Consider the following 17,728-nt stretch of genomic DNA (forward strand, 5'->3'; position numbering starts at 1 on the left):
TTCACTAGGAGGGTGGTGAAGCACTGGAATGCTTTACCTAGGAAGGTGGTGGAATCTCCATTCTCAGAGGTTTTTAAGGCCCAGCTTGACAAAGCCCTGGCTGGGATGATTTAGTTGGGGTTGGTCTTGCTTTGAGCAAGGGGTTGGACTAGATGACCTCCTGAAGAGTCTTCCACCGCTAATCTTCTATGATTCTATGATTCAATGTGGAAATGAATGGGGGAGTTGGGGAAGAGGAAACAGATGTAGGCCTCAGTTCAGAAAGTTATTTAAGCATGTGCATAACTTTAAGCACATAATTAGTTCCACTAAGTCAATGGTACTATCCACGTGCTTAAAATTAGACTCATGCTTAACTACCTTGCAGAACTAGAGCCTTTGTGGTAATTTTTTTATACCAGAAAAGGTATACCAGAAAAGGACTTTGTAAAGTCTGTCAAAAATGCAGTCCAATTAAATAGGAACAAAACATTTAGACCTGTCAATAGTTGCCTGATTTATTTTGAAGGGCATTCCTGAAGAGCTTTATATAGAGCAGTAGAGAGTCTGGTAATTTCCATCTAGTCCGTAAACAAGAGCAGAAACTCACTAGTAGCAAATAACTGATTGTAGTACTCAATACTGTAGCAAATTCAAGTTACTCAGAATTGATAGTACCAAACACATAGTTTTCATTTTTGTTAATTACAAAAGATAACAGAGAAAATAAAATGTTCATTGTATCCTACTAAGCATTGGGAGAAGTTCAGATGGAGTCTGAATTTGATGTAAACCTTCCTCTGGACCTGGAATTGAGAATGTGGCTCATGTACTTTCACTGTCTTCTTGTAATAATGCTACACAAAATCTAGTAAAGGTCAAAGCCCTAAATCACCAAGAAGCTGTTTTCATCTGACCCAATAAAATGGCTATCTTTGGTTGATGATAAGTCTTGAGCATGGTGACTGAAGCATCCAGAAATAATACACACTGGAGAGCTTTGTGCATGCTATTTTCCTCTACACAACCCAGAGGTATTAACTACTGAAGGGAGTGTCTCAAATCTGTGGAACTCTCTTTTATGGGAGGTCCTGGAGCAGCTGTGGGCACAGAAACTCCTGAGTTTAGTGGAACTACATTGTTAGGGAGCAAGGATGAGCTGTAGGCCCAAGATATGGTGCAGAGGTATAGGACGTCCACCACATCCTTATGTTTCATATACCTCTCAAGGTACATATGTGGTGAACCCCTGATTTTTCCAGTTGGTGGCTGCAAACCCAAATTATCTGAATGGAAGAAGGTAGACTAAATAATGCTGCAAACTTGAAAGAATTTTCTTTGTCCTAGGGGACCTTGCTGTGCATTCTTCTTCAGGAGCAGGAAATCTCTCCCCCAAGTTATTACATTAATGTATTAAATAAGCCAAGAGAAACATTAAAACTAAGTCTTATGAAAAGAGGAGTACATTTAGAGCAAATAGCAGCTAGTGTACTATGACCACTGCTTTTCATTCGGTTAATCATGTTGCTACCTTGTGCTTATCCCATCTGTTTCCTGTACCCATCGGTTGTCTTTCATCTCATACTTAGATTGTAAGCTCTTTAGGGCAGGGGCCATCATTTTCTTATGTGTATGTAACAGCACTAAGCATGATGGGGCCCTTATCCCTGATCTGGAAGTATGGTAGGCAGGCTGTGTGTGAAATTCCTTTTTTAGAACAGCCTTATTCTAAAAAATGCATTGATGAAACAGGAAACTTAGTCAAAAAGTGACCCTAATAAGGTCCCTTGTGAGAGCAGAGCAATCTATCCCAAATAGATTAGCACATTCAACCATTTGAATATGCTAATCTATTTGAGTTTAGTTTCTCAGTCCAATGTCAAAATGTTTACACTATTTTCTGGTAATCAGATTATTTACTTTTTGAGAGGAAAACAAATCCAGCAGGGGAAAAAAAAAGCCATCAAACAACAATCAAAATGACAGAATTATGGTGCAAACAAGCAGTAGTCTGGGTTCCCTTTCAAAAGGAAGATACAATAAACTTATTGTTCTTATATAATAAAATTCAAGTTTAACTCAATATCACTTACTATAGTGACATGCATAATGAACTCTGACTTTTCCTCTACGCTTCCCAGGTTTTTTCATGGCTCCATCTCCTCTAAAATCACCAAACCATACTGATGCTCCCATAATCAATGGGAATTGTTCTATGCAGCTCTATATTTAAATAAGGTCTTCATATATAAGAAATCTATCAGCAATAAAATGTAAATATAACTAAAGCTATAGAATAGGCTTTATACTGTGCTAATTTATTGTCTGATTTAAAATAAAAAGTTGAAGACTATGTAAATCTCAATTTATGTCTGTAATGTATCTTTGCGTTTTATGGATTGTTCATCTGAAACATAAATTAAGTTTGTAGCCAAAAGGTGTGTGTATTTCAGATTTATGAAAGATATTACAATGCAATAAATAACAGTAGACACCCAGTACAGCTGTTGAATATGATCAAGTGTTATGTTCACCCCCCTATGTCTTCATGTTTTTATAGATTTATGATTTAGAGTGTGCTGTATTTAGAGCAGGTATCGTATAGTAAACTCAACCTCTTCAATAGTAAAATAGTTGGACTAATCTAAAAGTTTTAGTGTGCTCACTCTAAACTGACTCTCTTATGCAATCTGTAAACGTTCCTCAGTGACAGCAGCCAGCCTGCCAAAATGTCAGCTGCAGGACAAGCTCCAATATAAACAGACAACATTGTGCTGCTGACTTACTGAATTAGAGTTAGAATGATACCCACCATTCCCTCCTAAAAGGGGACTCTTGAGATCCAAGAATAACAGATCTGTCAGCACATAAATTGGTATAATTTTCAACTAGAGACGCCAACGCCGTTTAACCCTATTGTCATTACCCATGTCTAACTAGGACATTACAGTTTTGTATTTCTCAGCTATATCCTTTCTTTGGGCTCTCCAGCTTAGCTGTGGACACTATGACTAGGGCTCCTAAGTGCTACAATAATACAAATAACAATTAATAATAATAATAAGTAGAAAACTCTGGAGTCGACAGTAAGATATGTAGAATACCACAATATGAAGGATGGTAAAAGAGTCCATGCATTCAGTTGTAAGCTCGCTTGATAGTGGATTGTTAATAGAGTTACTCCTGATTTAGAGCCTGATTCAGAAAAAAAAAGTAAGCATGTATGTTAGCCTCTCTCTGTTTAGGAAAGCACTTAAGTACTGACTCAATAGCAGTTTATTACTATTACTACAAAGGCCCCCAGTTAGGATTCGGGCTCCATTGTGCTAGGTGCTGTGCAAACGTAAAAAAAGAAATGATCCCATACAAATCCAGTTCAGCATGGCATAATGAGTAAGGCACACAGACAGTGAGGGGGGAGAGGAGGGGAATAAAAACAGGTGCTACCACAAAGAGTTACATATCTTGTTTGTGTACCCGCATGCATGTGTTGCCTTTCTTTTCCCTCACTGTCCATAGATTTCACAATAGAAAATGAGATTTTCTGAGGAATTTGAAAGTGTCTGAATATTATTTATTACTTGTATTACCGTAGTGCCTAGGAGCCCGAGTTATAGTCTGGGTCATCACTTTGGCAGGTGCTGTACAAAAAGTACAAAAAGATTGTCCCTGTCCCAAAAAGGTTACAATCTAAGTAGGTTTGGTGAAGGTTTTACAGAATGAGAGCGTATCAAACCAAGAATCAAAAAGAGGAGAATAAAGTTATTATACCCTCTATGGCTGCACAGAAAGGGTCTGCTTCTGAACAAACAAATAGTTATACAGCATATCCAGTGTATAAAACATGTAAAGTAGTAAGTTCAATTAATATCCCATACGAAGCCAAGTATCAGCTACGGCTATGTCTGCTCTTATGGAGGCCTGTTGAATACAGGAACTATGTGTGTAGCCACACGCAGCAGTGAAAGGCTCCAGCAACTGAGAGGCAGTAGGGAAAGGCTTTGGCGGGGAAGGCAGCCGGGAAAAGCTTGGGCAGCTAGGAGGAAGCAAGTAGACTTCGGAGCAGGGGCGCTGGAACAGTTTTTTTTGGGGGGGGGGAGAAAGAGGAGTGAACTGGGGGTGGGGTTTTGAGGGGAAGAGGCAGTGTGGGAGCAGAGCCTCAGGGGAAGGGGTGGTGCGAGGGCGGGGCTTGGGGGAAGGGGCAGCATGAGGGCAGGGCCTCAGGGGAATGGGTGGCGGGAGTTCAGGGAGAAGGGGCTGTGTGGGGGCAGGGCCTTGGGGGTGGGAGAGCATGGGTGGATGCGGCCATGGTTTGGGTGCCTGTGGCCCCCCCCATCTTTAGGGCACTTTTACTGCTCCTGCATTGGAGGCACTGCTTGGGAATGTAGAGAGCCATGTAGGGTACATACCCTGGGGGTACTCTACTCTCCTAAGCAGTGTCTCACCATCTACATTGCTATTTATATTCATGCTAGCTGGGCATGCAGTGTCTGTACACACAACCGGAAGTATAGATGTAGCCGTAGATCTCCCACAAATGTGCAACCAAACTGAAGATTTTTTTTCCATATACCTTTTTGCTGATGGTTTAGTTTAATTGTTCTCAGGCTAAGGCAACGGGATAGGTGAATGGAAAACATAATGCATTCATCTGCACATCAAAATGAGATTAATGTTGGCAAATAAACTTAATTTTAATCAAATTTATTCACAAAGAGGCAATGATTAGAGTGAACAAACTTTGTAAAGGTTTAAACAATGTCATTTTGTGTTGCATTAAAACAAGGCCAATTATGCAGTTGAGACTATGCAAATCTCAGTTAAAAATGAAACCAACTGAATTGTTAAAACTGTTACAGTGCATGTGAAATCAACTACGTACTGTAAATTTAAATAATCATAAACTGAGTGAGGTATGGAAAATGTTTAAATGGTGAAGTGTGGCTTTCACAGCATACTAAAGGCTCTACTTGGGAGTTCTATATTATTGGCTCCAACACAAGATCTTTCTCACACCTTTATCAAACCCATAAAATCTATAGACAAGGACATATATGTGTATATATAGTTCAGAAAGATTTTAAAAAAGGATTAGATAGCTTTATGACTATCAATATTATTTGCAGCTAGAAGATTTACACAAAATTTGCAGCACAAAGGCTCAGACACACACTCTCTCTACCGCTCCCCCTGCTCCTCCCCTGATGATAGATCGCTGCACAATTGACAAGGCGAAACATAGGTCCCTCACCAATTTTCCTGTGAAGCATCAACCCTTTGCCACTGCTCAAGACAGGTTATCAGACTGAATGAACCAATGATATTAGTTGGCATGGCAACTCCTACTTTTACATACCACTGTAGATAGGCAGAAACATGTCAACTCACACTTGCAGGGTAAGAGTAGAAAACTAATGCACAAAGTTTACTAAAATTTAGGAGGATGTTCTAAGATTTAAAGGACACAGGATAAAATGTACTGCATAAGGTGACTTTGTCAGACCTCTGTTGATAGTGTATAGCTATATATTTCTTTTGGGTCCACATATACTTGAGAAAATCAAAAGCTCTGTGCTATGAAAGAATTATACAATGTGTTCAATGCCATAATGACACCAAACAAGTTAATTATTCCTACTATATTAAAAGTGAGGGGTGTGATAAAAACACAGTAAAAATAAGGTGTAGAGTGAAATCTTCATCTGCAGAGGAGATACAGAGATAAGATCAGGACAGCTGAGGAGTCTAGGGTGGAGGGAGGCAGTGCAAATGAAGCATTACATCACTGGAGTAGCTTCCCTGACTTATTTGTCTTTTTCTAAAGTAAAGAATTACAATCTTTTCAATCTTTTGTCATATAAGAATTTTCCCAGACACCTGATTATTCTCATTGCTCCTTCCGATGTTCATTACTCTGCATTTATCAACACTGGATTTTATTTGCCATTGTATTGCCCATTCACCTAGTTATTAAGGTATCTCTGAAGTTCTTCACAGTACTCTCTGGTCTTGACTCTGCTTAACAACTTTGTGTCATCTGTACATTTTGCTTTCTCAGTATTCACCCTCCTTTCCAGATCATTAATAAATATATTAAACAACAGAGGGCCTAGAACAGACCTTTAAGGTACCCTGCTATTAACTTCTGTCACAATGAAAATTGACCATTTAATCCTTCTCTTTGCTTCCTGCCTCCTAGCCAGTGTTTGATCCATGACTAAAAGTGGAAGTGAGAGCAACTGTGGCACGGGCTATCACATGGGCTGCACAAGCAAGTGCCTGTGTGGTGGGGTGAGGTGTCAGGCTTGTGCAGTCCACGCTGGGGCCTATGCCACAGCATCCCCATTGCCATGTTTAGTGAGCTAATTAGAGTACAGCTAGTGCGGATTAGGTACATCTACAGGAGTTGTCATTTGCACCCCCTATTGCAATGTAGACATACACTCTCTTAGGGTATGTGGCAAGTCAAAGAGAAGAGTTTTGCATTTTACTTCTAACAGTAGTGAGGTCAATGGTAATTATCAACTCTTGCAGGAGTAAGTTCCATAGCGTAGGTCTAGCTCCCATGAAAGTTCTTTCTTTTTTGATCATAAGCCTCCCCTGTCATTTTACAGTTTCATGATTCCGTTGGACCTTAACTGTCATAGGAAGACATGCTCATGGTGGAGAGAGGCAATCTCCTTGACAGCTAGGACCAATCCCATCCAGGGCTCTGACTGCCAGGACAGAGAGCTTAAATTAGACTACGTATTTGGAGGGGAGCAAAGTACTCGGCTGGTGTGCTCATGGCCACCTGTTTTGCTAAGCAGGTTGGCTACTATGTTCTGTACCCATTGGAGCTTTTTCAGGGTGAGTTGCTTCATTCCTAGACATAATGAGTTGGAATAATCGAGCCCGGAGAGTAAAAATAAGGCAGGATCACTGTGTCCAGGTCTGAGTCCAACAGGAAAGGGAGCCATCTCCTAGCTACTAGCACATGGAATTGGGTGTTTATTGCTGCCATGGAATGCACAAACATCTCTTTGCATTGTTACACTTGAATAATAAAATAATGTACTACTACTCCTAATTCGAACTTTTATAGATCTTTGCAGCCAAGGATCTCAAAACACTTCATAAACATTAATTAATTCAAATAACTTCCCTCTCAAGAAGGTGGGCTGACTTATAAATGTGGGTACATTCTTTCTGCTCATATGACATCCACCCAACCATACTGTAATTTGTAGTCTTATTGTTCTCATATTCTCTGGCAGGGATCACTTGTCCTGGTGCCGGCTTTCTCTGTGCTGCTTATGACCCTAGGGAACCTTTTCTTCTTGACAGTCCTCTCTGGCCCTCACTGGAAACTACCACTGCCTGTTCTTAAATTGCTGTTTTCTTTTCCCCAACCTTTGGATCAGCATCTGTTATCCATTTGTTTTTTATTTTCTTCCTAAATCTCAAATTGTATCTTAAATAATCTTAAAGAACAAAAAAAAGCTGTAACAAAAAAATCTCTAGGCAGTCTAGTACAATTTTATTTAATTTTAGCATTAGAGGGCTTATCCTATAACAGAACTATAAATATATATAAGACCTGCTGGTTTTATGTACACTGTATACAACTACACAGACAGATCCTGATCAGCACCCACTTATGAAACCTTTGGGCACATTTTCAAAGTGGTATATGGGGGAATTTTGCTAAACCACTTTTCCTGACGTAAGTGGGAATCCAACAGTGAAATCTCTATGGGCTGACTTGAAAAAACATACTGTACATAGTCTATTCTCCTTAGTCCCCTTTAATATAAGTTTAATACAGAGCCAAATACTGAAGCTCCTTAGAAAGGGAACCTTCAGAATCCATACAAAAGAAAGTAAAAGCAAAATACCATGATTAGTTCACTTAAGAAAACAACATTGGCATTCTCAGTAGAGAGGTCAAGGAACGAAACAGCATGGATACTCAGGAATAAGCTTGTGTTAAGTGGACCCTCCAAGTCACGGTTGAGGCATATTGGCAAGGCAGTATAGGCAATATACAAACCATGCTGTCCCTGTTAACTCCTGAGAGCTGTCAATCTGGCACATTTCTGAAGCACAATATTTACACACAAGCTTCTTAAAACAAAACCACTATAAGATATTATTATTATAACTGCTGTATATAGCAGGAGAGTAGAAGTCCAAATGCTGCCAACATTACTATCTGGGCAGGACATGTGAGAGAAAGTCTGACCACTTTAGGGAGAGTGCAAACTAAAATATAGAGCAAAACATTCCCCACAATCTCTCTCTCTCTCTCTCTCTCTCTCTCTCTCCCCATCTCCCACAGCAAGATGGTCAAGATTTTCAGAAATGGGTGCCTAAATTTAGGCTTCTACATTCATATTTAAGCACTTTGGGTTTCTAAGACTTCATGATTGATACTGTGATATTAACTATACCTATATTGAACTTCCCAGAAGCATAGGAGATTGAACAAGATCTGCCTGCTTCCAAAGCCCATGGTTGATACCTTCAAAAACAAGTTGGGGGTTTAGCCATGTAACTCCCAATAATTTCAATGAGAATTGTGTGGCTAAGTCCCCTAGTTGGCTTTGAAAATCTCGACACAAGTCCCCACCAACTGAGTTAAAGGATAATCTCTTTTGGCTGATATTAGTATAGGACAGTGACTGGGTATATCTGGTCTTTGAGGCTACTTACAGGACACCCCAGGGTCCTAGTACATCCTGCAAAGCAGCAAAGTCTGCAGTAACAAGTATGTGATTGATGTGCCTAGGGTCCCTAGATTGGAACCCGGATTAGTGGGGGGGCCTAGATTCCCCTTCTGGCTATGGGTAAAGTGGTGTAATCACAAGAAGAGGACAGGCCTTAGTTATGAGTCAGAACAAAGGTCTGAATTTAAAGGGAAGAAAGCTGGGGCTGAAGACCCTACGGAGAGGAAACAGACTGCTTATTTGTTGGACTCTTTAATACCCTGCAAGGGGTTCAGTTGTTCTTTGTGACTCAGTCGGATGGCCAGCCATGGAAGACCTGCCAAGTCAGCTGGCAGCCTGCAGGGGACGCTAGAGATGAAAAAAGGACTACAATACTTGACCCTGTTACTTGGAGGCACTCCAGAGGTGAGTGCCCCATTACAAGGACCTATGGAACTATTTAGCACTTCTGACACCAACTAGGAGAGGGCAGTGGCTCACCTGGTCATTAGCCAGTTCATTACAATACAAAATAAAAATAGCTAATGAAGCAAAGTAATGAAAACTTGTCTTATTAAATGCATAGAGGCTTTTTCCCATTAACCTTTAAAGACCAGACATTAAAATGGATCAGCCTAAGAAACCAAACCAGTTCCAGGGCACTAGACATCTTTCAATACAACATTAAAAGATTAAGCAGGTTCAGTTCATGTGGTCCAGTTCATGGCAGAACATCCTTAAGTACTTCATACTGTAAAAAAGATTAGTGAGGGTCACAAGGAAATAATTCCATAAGAGTTTTGATGACACCATAAATCACAAGAGTGCCATTCTATTCAACTACATTACAGCTGATTCAAACTATTAACACAAATTCTATTAAAATAAAATTGAAGATGTCAGTCACTCAGTCACTATATTAGTTAAGGTTATTGAGGGCCAGTTTTACAAATGTAGGTACTTGCATTGTACTCAAATTTCCATGCATATGCAAAAATTCCCGATGTTGTATTTAGAAACCTAGTTCACCATGTGTATACACAAATTCCTGTACTGAATGTAGACTGGAAATCTGTGAATAAATTGGGTGCATGCAGGAGGTAAATGTATGCATGCAGTTATGCACACCTAACTTTAAAAAGCTGGTCTTTAAACAGAATTACTACACTATGTATTCAAATATTATTAATACTAATGTTATATTAAAAGAGTCTCATTTTCTGATCACAGCATGATTAAACTTTTTAGATCATGTCTCAAATACAATTATTGAAATCAGCCATGAGGTACATTATAATACAACCCCATCCCTTCTGAGACATACATTTTTCTATGCCAAATTATTATTTTTGTTGCAAATAGAAACCTTAAAGTTTAAAATGAAAGTGCTGATAGAACCATAACAGCAGTGTAACAACTGTAACAGCAGGATACAATATGACCATTGTTTCTTAACACATGATGGAGTCCAGATACACTATATTCACATGATTCTTGCAGTTTTCAACATTTTGGGATAGTACATTAAGTATTTTGCTTATATCACAGCCTAAACACCAAGGGATCCCCGGACCTAACTTCATTCCTATAATTCTTTACTAATCTTCCTCCACAAGTCATCTTTAATCCACATGTGCACACACATTTCTTCATACTACTATAAAATGACTGCAGCATTAATCCCTCAGTTCATTTTCAAAGTCAAGCGGCTTTAGAGGAACCATTAATTATCATTTACACAACAAGCATCACAATAGCGTGGGTATTTTTATGAAAGCTTCCAACTCTGACGCAGTTTCAGCTCATGATGTACTTTTAAAAAACTGCTTTGACATCACTTCGGAGGATGGTTTGGTTTTGTTAGAATCTCAAACAGTTAAAGGATGCAGTGAGTCATCTGGGGACTTCTGGAAAACTGAATAGTTCCAGGTGACTATTTGGAACACACACTCAAGAAACATAAAAACACTAAGACCATTGCTATGTTAAAGAGAACAGTATGGCCCCTTTCAGCATTAGAATTGAACATGCAGGCTTTCTCATTATTTCAATAAAACAAAAACAGACATTTAACCAAAAAACAAAACAAAAAAATCCCTAACCTTTCTCTGGCTTGGTTGAATATTTTAAAGAGCCTAGGCACTACACAAATTCTCCAGTGAGCCATGAATTCCATTTCATTTTGCTTTTTCAACAGAAATAGGTTGAAAGAAGATACGTTAACCAGAAAAAGAACTTTTTAAAATCCCAAGTAATATGGTGACTAGTTTCTAGGTGAAAGAAGGATAAAATACTCATCATCCTATGCAAACAATGGGGATATTTTCTCTTCTTTAGGTAATTTATAGCAGTATGTAAAGCTGGGATAAAACAGATATTTTCTAAACTCACACTGACCATTTTGTTGCACGCAATATTATTGACATTATTTTGCTGGTTCTAAAGTAGTGTTATAAACTTAATGGAACACGGAAATTTAAATTTTTGCTTTTGCAATTGTTCCTCTAATACTCTAACCGCTATGAAAATAGTAATATTGTAATTAAAAAAAATGCTTTACATCCAGATTGCTGTTTGTCTTTGGTCTGAGGAAGAGTGGAAAGAAAGAATCAGGCTCAGAACCATTTGTGGGAGAAGAAAATACTGTTTAGATGGTGTAATTTATATTCTTGTACCAAAGGCCCTATGCCAAACCACTACCCTCTCCTCAGGCATTTGCCTCCTTAAGACTCATTCTTCTATGACGCTCACAAAAAGTGAGTCAACAATTATATTTATTTTTATTAATTAAAAAAACCCAAGACATTGGTCCATCATGACACGCACATGCCCTAACTAAATGCCATCCTTCTATCTCCAGTAAAACAATAATATTTTTTTTAAAGTAATTGCCTTTTTATGTGCTTATAGCCAAGGGAAACACCTTAAGATGTGAGTGTACAAAGAGTCCTTTGGAAAACTTCCTCACCAGAAGAAAGTATGGAAATAATTGAATTAGCTTCACTAGGAAGGGTTTGAACTCTATATAAGTGCAGATGGACAGAAACTGCCCTTCTCCTGAAAATGACATTATCTATCACATGCTTAAACTGTATTTAGTGTACAAGCTATGTTAACCAAATACAGTATTTGTGAATTCAGCCGTTTCCTAATCTCCTTTGGCAAGGGCTGAATTCTTGAACACTCCTCCTTCCCCATGGTGATTTAAATGCTTTTTCATAGAAAGCTCCAACATATGAAAATATAAGCATTCTGCTTTTGTTCTTATAAACCAATGTCCCAGTTCAGCAAGGTTGTTAAGACTTCAGTGGAACTAGTCACATGCTTCAAGTTAGTTCCCTGCTGAATTAACTTGCTAAACAGAGGTCCAAGTTTGATTCCATTAACACTGTAATGATAAAAATCATTACAATGGTTCATTAAAAATAAGCATGTTCTATATAATGTGAAACACTGAGATTTACTTTGAAAGGTTAAGCTCTGAATCTTGTGTAGTGCTATATAGCTGGAGACAGAACTAATCAATGTTCTTTTCACCTGAAGAGAGGATTACTTTCCTATTTTGAAGGACTAAATGAGAGAGAATTTGAAACCTACTTTCTGGCCCTTGCCACTAATCATATCTGAATGAACTTTCTTCCAATATTAACTGTTTATCCTGTTTCAGTTAAGTCAGTAGTTTGAGCTTCCATAGGAAGGATGTCATCTCCTGGATTATATTACAAATGAAGTCCTCCACATTCATTTTCATTTCCAACATTTGAGTCCTATCAGTATATTAAGTTACCTGTGCATTGAGGTGGCCTGAAATCAAGGTATTTATATTTGTGAAGTGAAGGACAAAAGCAAATGAGCACAAGAATTCTGATGCTGAAAGTAAAACTCCCCTGTCCTAGTCCACACCTAAGAATGATACATTTAAAGTTATAATGTGAGAACTGGACACTTGCACATATAATTCATTTCACTAACCTGTTTGCCTGGGAAGAAAAGCAGTTCTATGTACTGAGGAGCTGAAATCTTGTGTATCTTTCACATTAACACAGGCAGATGGCCTCTGACCTTCTTCCAAGCTTATAGAAAGGGAACTCTCCGAGACTGCAAGACCACTAAATCCAGCGCTGAGCTGAAAAAGGGCATCCTGTGTTTTCTTTTTTTCTTTCTTTAACATACTTACTAGAATATCTGCAGAACATTTTAAGGAAATTAACTGGGATCTCCTTTCCATAAATAATAATCCACTCTTTCTTTAGGCCACTTGCTCATACATGTAGTCTTGTAGAACTGAATGGAACTAGTCACATATGGAAGGCCTATTCATGTGAAAATGGATTGCAGGGTTAGGCCCATATGTTATGTCTATATATTCACATTTATCTTTCCAAATAACCAACTCAATTTGTCCTGAGCACTAGCAAGATGACATTAGTGAGTGGTATAAAAGGCTATGGCCAATCCATGTTTGGATAAAAGCAATAAATACTGTGAGGTTCTGTACAAAACCAGAAATGTTAAATTCCAGTTACACTTTCAAAATGGGTGACATTACCTTTATTAAGTTTGGTAACATTACAACACCAATTAGACCCTGCAAATTTTCCAAGTCAAATTTAAATCGTATAAGTCAGAAATCTTAAACTTTATAGGAAGACTGTCAAGCACACCACAATAGAAAGGATTATAAAAACACAAAACAAGGTTTTAAAGAAATTCCTGCCAATTACATACATATTCTTTAGAAAGACCTTTGACATAAAAACACTTTAAATGAAGGAATACAGGGGTTTTCTGATGGAATTCACTACACATTTAGCAAAAACGAAGAGGTAACATAAAGATGATGAGATACTCTCTGTATGTTTTTCATTTTGTGTCTAATTTATCTGATAAAGACATGGAAAAAATGTGGGCAAGGTGTGAGGAATTAGAATTATCAAGTTGATTAGGTGGCAAAAACTATTTGTCTTACAAATTGGTTCTTATCATGTCTCTCATAGCGTGCATAAAGACAAGGAGCATCTCTTACAGTTTATGGCAGGAGAGCCTCCAAGTCCTCAGTAGTTTTATTGCACCAATCATGATGTTAATTTTTAAAAGTAAATTGTAAAATTATTTAGGCTGCAAAATCCACTTACAGTTCCTTGCATGCTAGTTCTGATTTTAACTTTTAATATTTCAATTCCCCATATACAGCTCTAATTAAAATTGATGGATGCAATGAATGTCTTCCTTTCACTTCCATAAACAAAGCCACATATGCATATCTGGTGCGAGTGCATCGGACTCTATGAACTGTGCATTTTGTTGTTTTATTACAAATATTCTATCAACTTAATGATTTATTTCAAGAAGACTCTCTTCTGAGGGATCCAAAGGTTGAGCTAAAATAAGAAACTTTTAAAAGGTGTTATATGTCAATTTTATAGCCAAATTAACTAAACAGTGTTCCTTTCAAAATAAACGCCTTGGCTCCTGTTATGGATGCAGCAGACTAAAAGGCTTCCCTACCACTTGATTTCATCAGGGTAAAGCAAGCTACCAGTCTGAAGTACAACCCATTCACACTTAATATACCAAATCTGTGAATAATTGTTGAACAGAAAGAATGCAGTTAATCTTGTTTTTAATAATGCTAAAGAATCTCTGCTCTCTATAAACTTGAAAGCTATTTGTCAATTTTCTGCCATTGTTCAAGTTTTGTCCACAGATCATCCACAAACTCAGGGACATGGTGACGCTGTGGTCTGCCTGCAGTTTTGTCAGCCAGCTAAAAATAACTGCCCTTTCTTCATCTTGCTCAACTACAGCTACTCATATGTTTCCCATGAGGCAGTAAAATGGACACAGCACATATGAGTAGTTTAATTTTTGTTATACATACACAATATAAAGGCTCAGCTTTAATTTAAATTTTAAAGTTGGATGTCGAAAGCACACATTTTACATTTAATCTAAAAGAAGAGAGTCCAGTAGTCCCTGAAGCAGCATTTCATTTGGCTAAAAATAACAACACAGGAAATTCTATTCTTTGTGAGGTAATAATCTGTTCTTTATATAGCATCACAGTTTTCTATGCTAGATCCAGTTTTTCCGTTTGCTGGAAGAGAGTTTACTAAACATGAGCCTGAACCACAACTTTTGGATCTGGATCAGAATTTCCCAAAACTCCAGGGTATTTGGATCCAGGATTTTGGTTCAGTTTATTACAGAAACAGGGACCAAGTGCAACAATGGGATTCTGATGAAGAGTGGTAGGAGACTCTTAGATTAAGAATATGGATTGATACATCAGTCTGAAAGGGAAGAAATTCTTTGCAGATCACCATCTCCCATTTCATACACACCCACACCTCAGATTGCAGCCAGATTAGTTAAAATCCAGATAAATCCTGTTTCATAAAGGATATTGATTTCATTATCTCTTTGGTGCAGAAGGTCTCTCAACTTCTTTAGCTCCTCTTTCTTCTCTGGGATATTAGTATCCTCATCTCCAGTGATGTCTGGTGAGAGCAGACTTCTGTCAGGAATGTTTGTACGATTTATCAGTTGCTATGAAATAAAATAGAAATAGTTCTGGGCCCTTGTCACTCTTTCCTCATCCCATTCATTTCCCCCTATCCCTGTGTGACTATTTACCTATGCTAGCTGATTTGAGAGCCTCTTCAGGATTTCTGAAAAGCAAAATCCCACCACTGGTAGACTGCAAAGCAATAAATACTGAGTCAGCTATGAGATATCTCCTAATTTCTACTGATCACTTTTCCTCAGTAAAAATATCTAAGCCCTACACATCTCTCTCTGGTAAAGAACTCCCACTGTAGTAAGGAAAAAGCAGCATCAACTGGGTACTAATTCCTCCTCATCTAGAAATCAAATTCAGGGACAATGTTTTACACTTTACTGTATTAGAAAATTGCGGAAGCCTTTATAGCAGAGCATAAACAAAAACAAAAATATACCCCAGGTTCAATTTCTTCCCTTGCTACTCCTCACCCCATATATATCTTGTGTGCATAATATCCCAGCATAGCATATAACCAACACAGTTGATGCAGCTGGTTCAGTGACACAAACCCTCTTTTCTTACTTCTCCCTAGTCTAATGTAAAGCTCCTTACTAGCTGCATATATACCTGGATATACTCTCTATCCATTTACAGATTACTTCAGCACAGCAATTCCTGTAAATTTCAGTCCTCTCCATCACTCCCTCCACCTCTAATACCCTTTGGTCATTCTTTTTAGCTCCTTCAGATTCTTGCTATATATTTTCCGGTTATTATTCAAATCCATTCCAGTTCTTCAAGCATTTCTCAGACCTGCTGAGGCCCTGTATACACTCCCTTCTTCTCCACAGCTTCATGGTTGCTTTTCAGTTCTCTCTCCCCTGTGTCCTCTAATATTTCCTGTTCATTCTTAGGGCCCTCTGCACTTCCTTGTACATGTACAGAATATACCTTTATGTAATTGAAACAGTGCTTGATCTTGCGCATATCAGCTCCAACATCCAGCGTGCTCTCAGGATCAGGATCTTCCAGAAAAGTTTTAATGATCTCATTAAGCCTGAAAGGACATAATAGGCAAAAATAACAAATATAATCTTTGAGGGAACATAAAAAATCTCATAAGAACTGGCAACATTGACTCAAGATAGGAATGTGTTTCAGAGTTGCCCAGATTACTGCTTTTCCCGGTAGACTCTTGGTTTGGGGTCCATTCTATTAGTCTACTTGAAAACACAAGCAATCAACTTCTTTCTCTGGTGCTAGACTCTGGGCTTAACATGGAGGGATCACAAATGATTCAGATAATGATTTATGTATGCTAATAAATAGTTCTGGGACTAAAATGTTTAAAAGTAATCTTCTGTTTTCCTGATTTCTCTCATAATTTAAATTATCCATAAGCAGTTTCCCCATGCTTTCTCAAAAGACATAATTCTAAGACTAGTGCTTTGGATGCTTTGTGCCCGTATTTTTGCTAGCAAGTATATGACACTTAATAATTTAGATTGCAATTATAAAATTCTCAGCCCCCACCATCATGTATGGCAACGTCATTTTTTGGATCTCAGCTTCTCTATATACCCCAAAGACCCATTATTCCTCTTCCTATTACTGAAATGTATTAAACATTTTATTCATTTATTGATAGGGGGATGGGCCTGCAGTCTTTAGGCAAGAAAAATACTCATTGAAGTCACTGTGTATGTTGCCTACATTAGGACTGCAGGACTAGGCCCATTAAAAAAATCATCTGAGATACAGAAACACTCCATTGCTCTTTTAGAGACAAATTATGAGCTATGGCAGGAAAACCAGCATATGGACAATGAAACTCTGTGAGTTACAATTCTTGGAATTTCTATAATAACCATGCATCAGCAGATGAGCTTTACACACACCTCTCCCCCCCACTCACCCACACTCCTATAGATCAGGCAATGCCTGAGACCCATATTTCTGTGCGTATCCCAAGGTAGACAGGATTTTTGTGTGGAATCTTCAGAAGATTGAAGATCACGAGGATCTCAGCATGGACACCCGGTGATTCTGCCTGGACTACTGACCTAGAATCTCTCTCTCCATACAGGAGCACAGCTTTAGAGCAGCCATGATTTCCTACTGGTGGCTGATCGAGAGCCCCCTCTGAGTAAAGGGGGTTCACAACACATGCAGGAACAGATTCAGCATTAGCTTCAGCAGTAAATGCCTGAATGTTTGCAGGGCGTGGGGCGGGCGTGGAAATTGAGGAAGATACCACAGACAGTTACTGTCACCTAGGTCCACCTCTTCCTGACTCCTCAATAGCAGCAAAGCCTCAACCCTGTGGAGTGGGAGCAGTAGGGTTTTTATGGGGTCTGCAGAAAGAGGGCAACATGCTCTAAAGCCACTGCTCCCAAAACACTTCTGTAAGCCTGGTCAGTTTCAGATAGGTTTTTCTTTCCTGTTTCCATTATCAGAGGAGAATATATGGGCAGAATATTTAGTGTATATCATTCATTATCTACATGGTCACTGACACCAAATGCTTGGCAAATGGACCTCTACAAATTCAAGAAGA

At 38.5% G+C, this 17,728-nt stretch overlaps 1 protein-coding gene across 1 annotated transcript in view; it reads right to left on the minus strand.

Moving 5' to 3' along the window:
• Positions 1-17,728, minus strand: part of KIF6 (kinesin family member 6) — a 283,991-nt gene that overhangs the window by 114,592 nt on the left and 151,671 nt on the right. Inside the window, exons 11-13 of the mRNA XM_077812187.1 lie at positions 16,123-16,228; positions 15,074-15,215; positions 12,639-12,851 (exon numbers count right to left, since the gene is read on the minus strand). Of these exons, the coding sequence (XP_077668313.1) occupies positions 12,639-12,851; positions 15,074-15,215; positions 16,123-16,228 (461 nt within the window). The remainder of the gene's footprint in view (positions 1-12,638; positions 12,852-15,073; positions 15,216-16,122; positions 16,229-17,728) is intronic.

This window comes from Eretmochelys imbricata, chromosome 3 (genome assembly GCF_965152235.1).
Source record: "Eretmochelys imbricata isolate rEreImb1 chromosome 3, rEreImb1.hap1, whole genome shotgun sequence".
NCBI lineage: Eukaryota > Metazoa > Chordata > Testudines > Cheloniidae > Eretmochelys > Eretmochelys imbricata.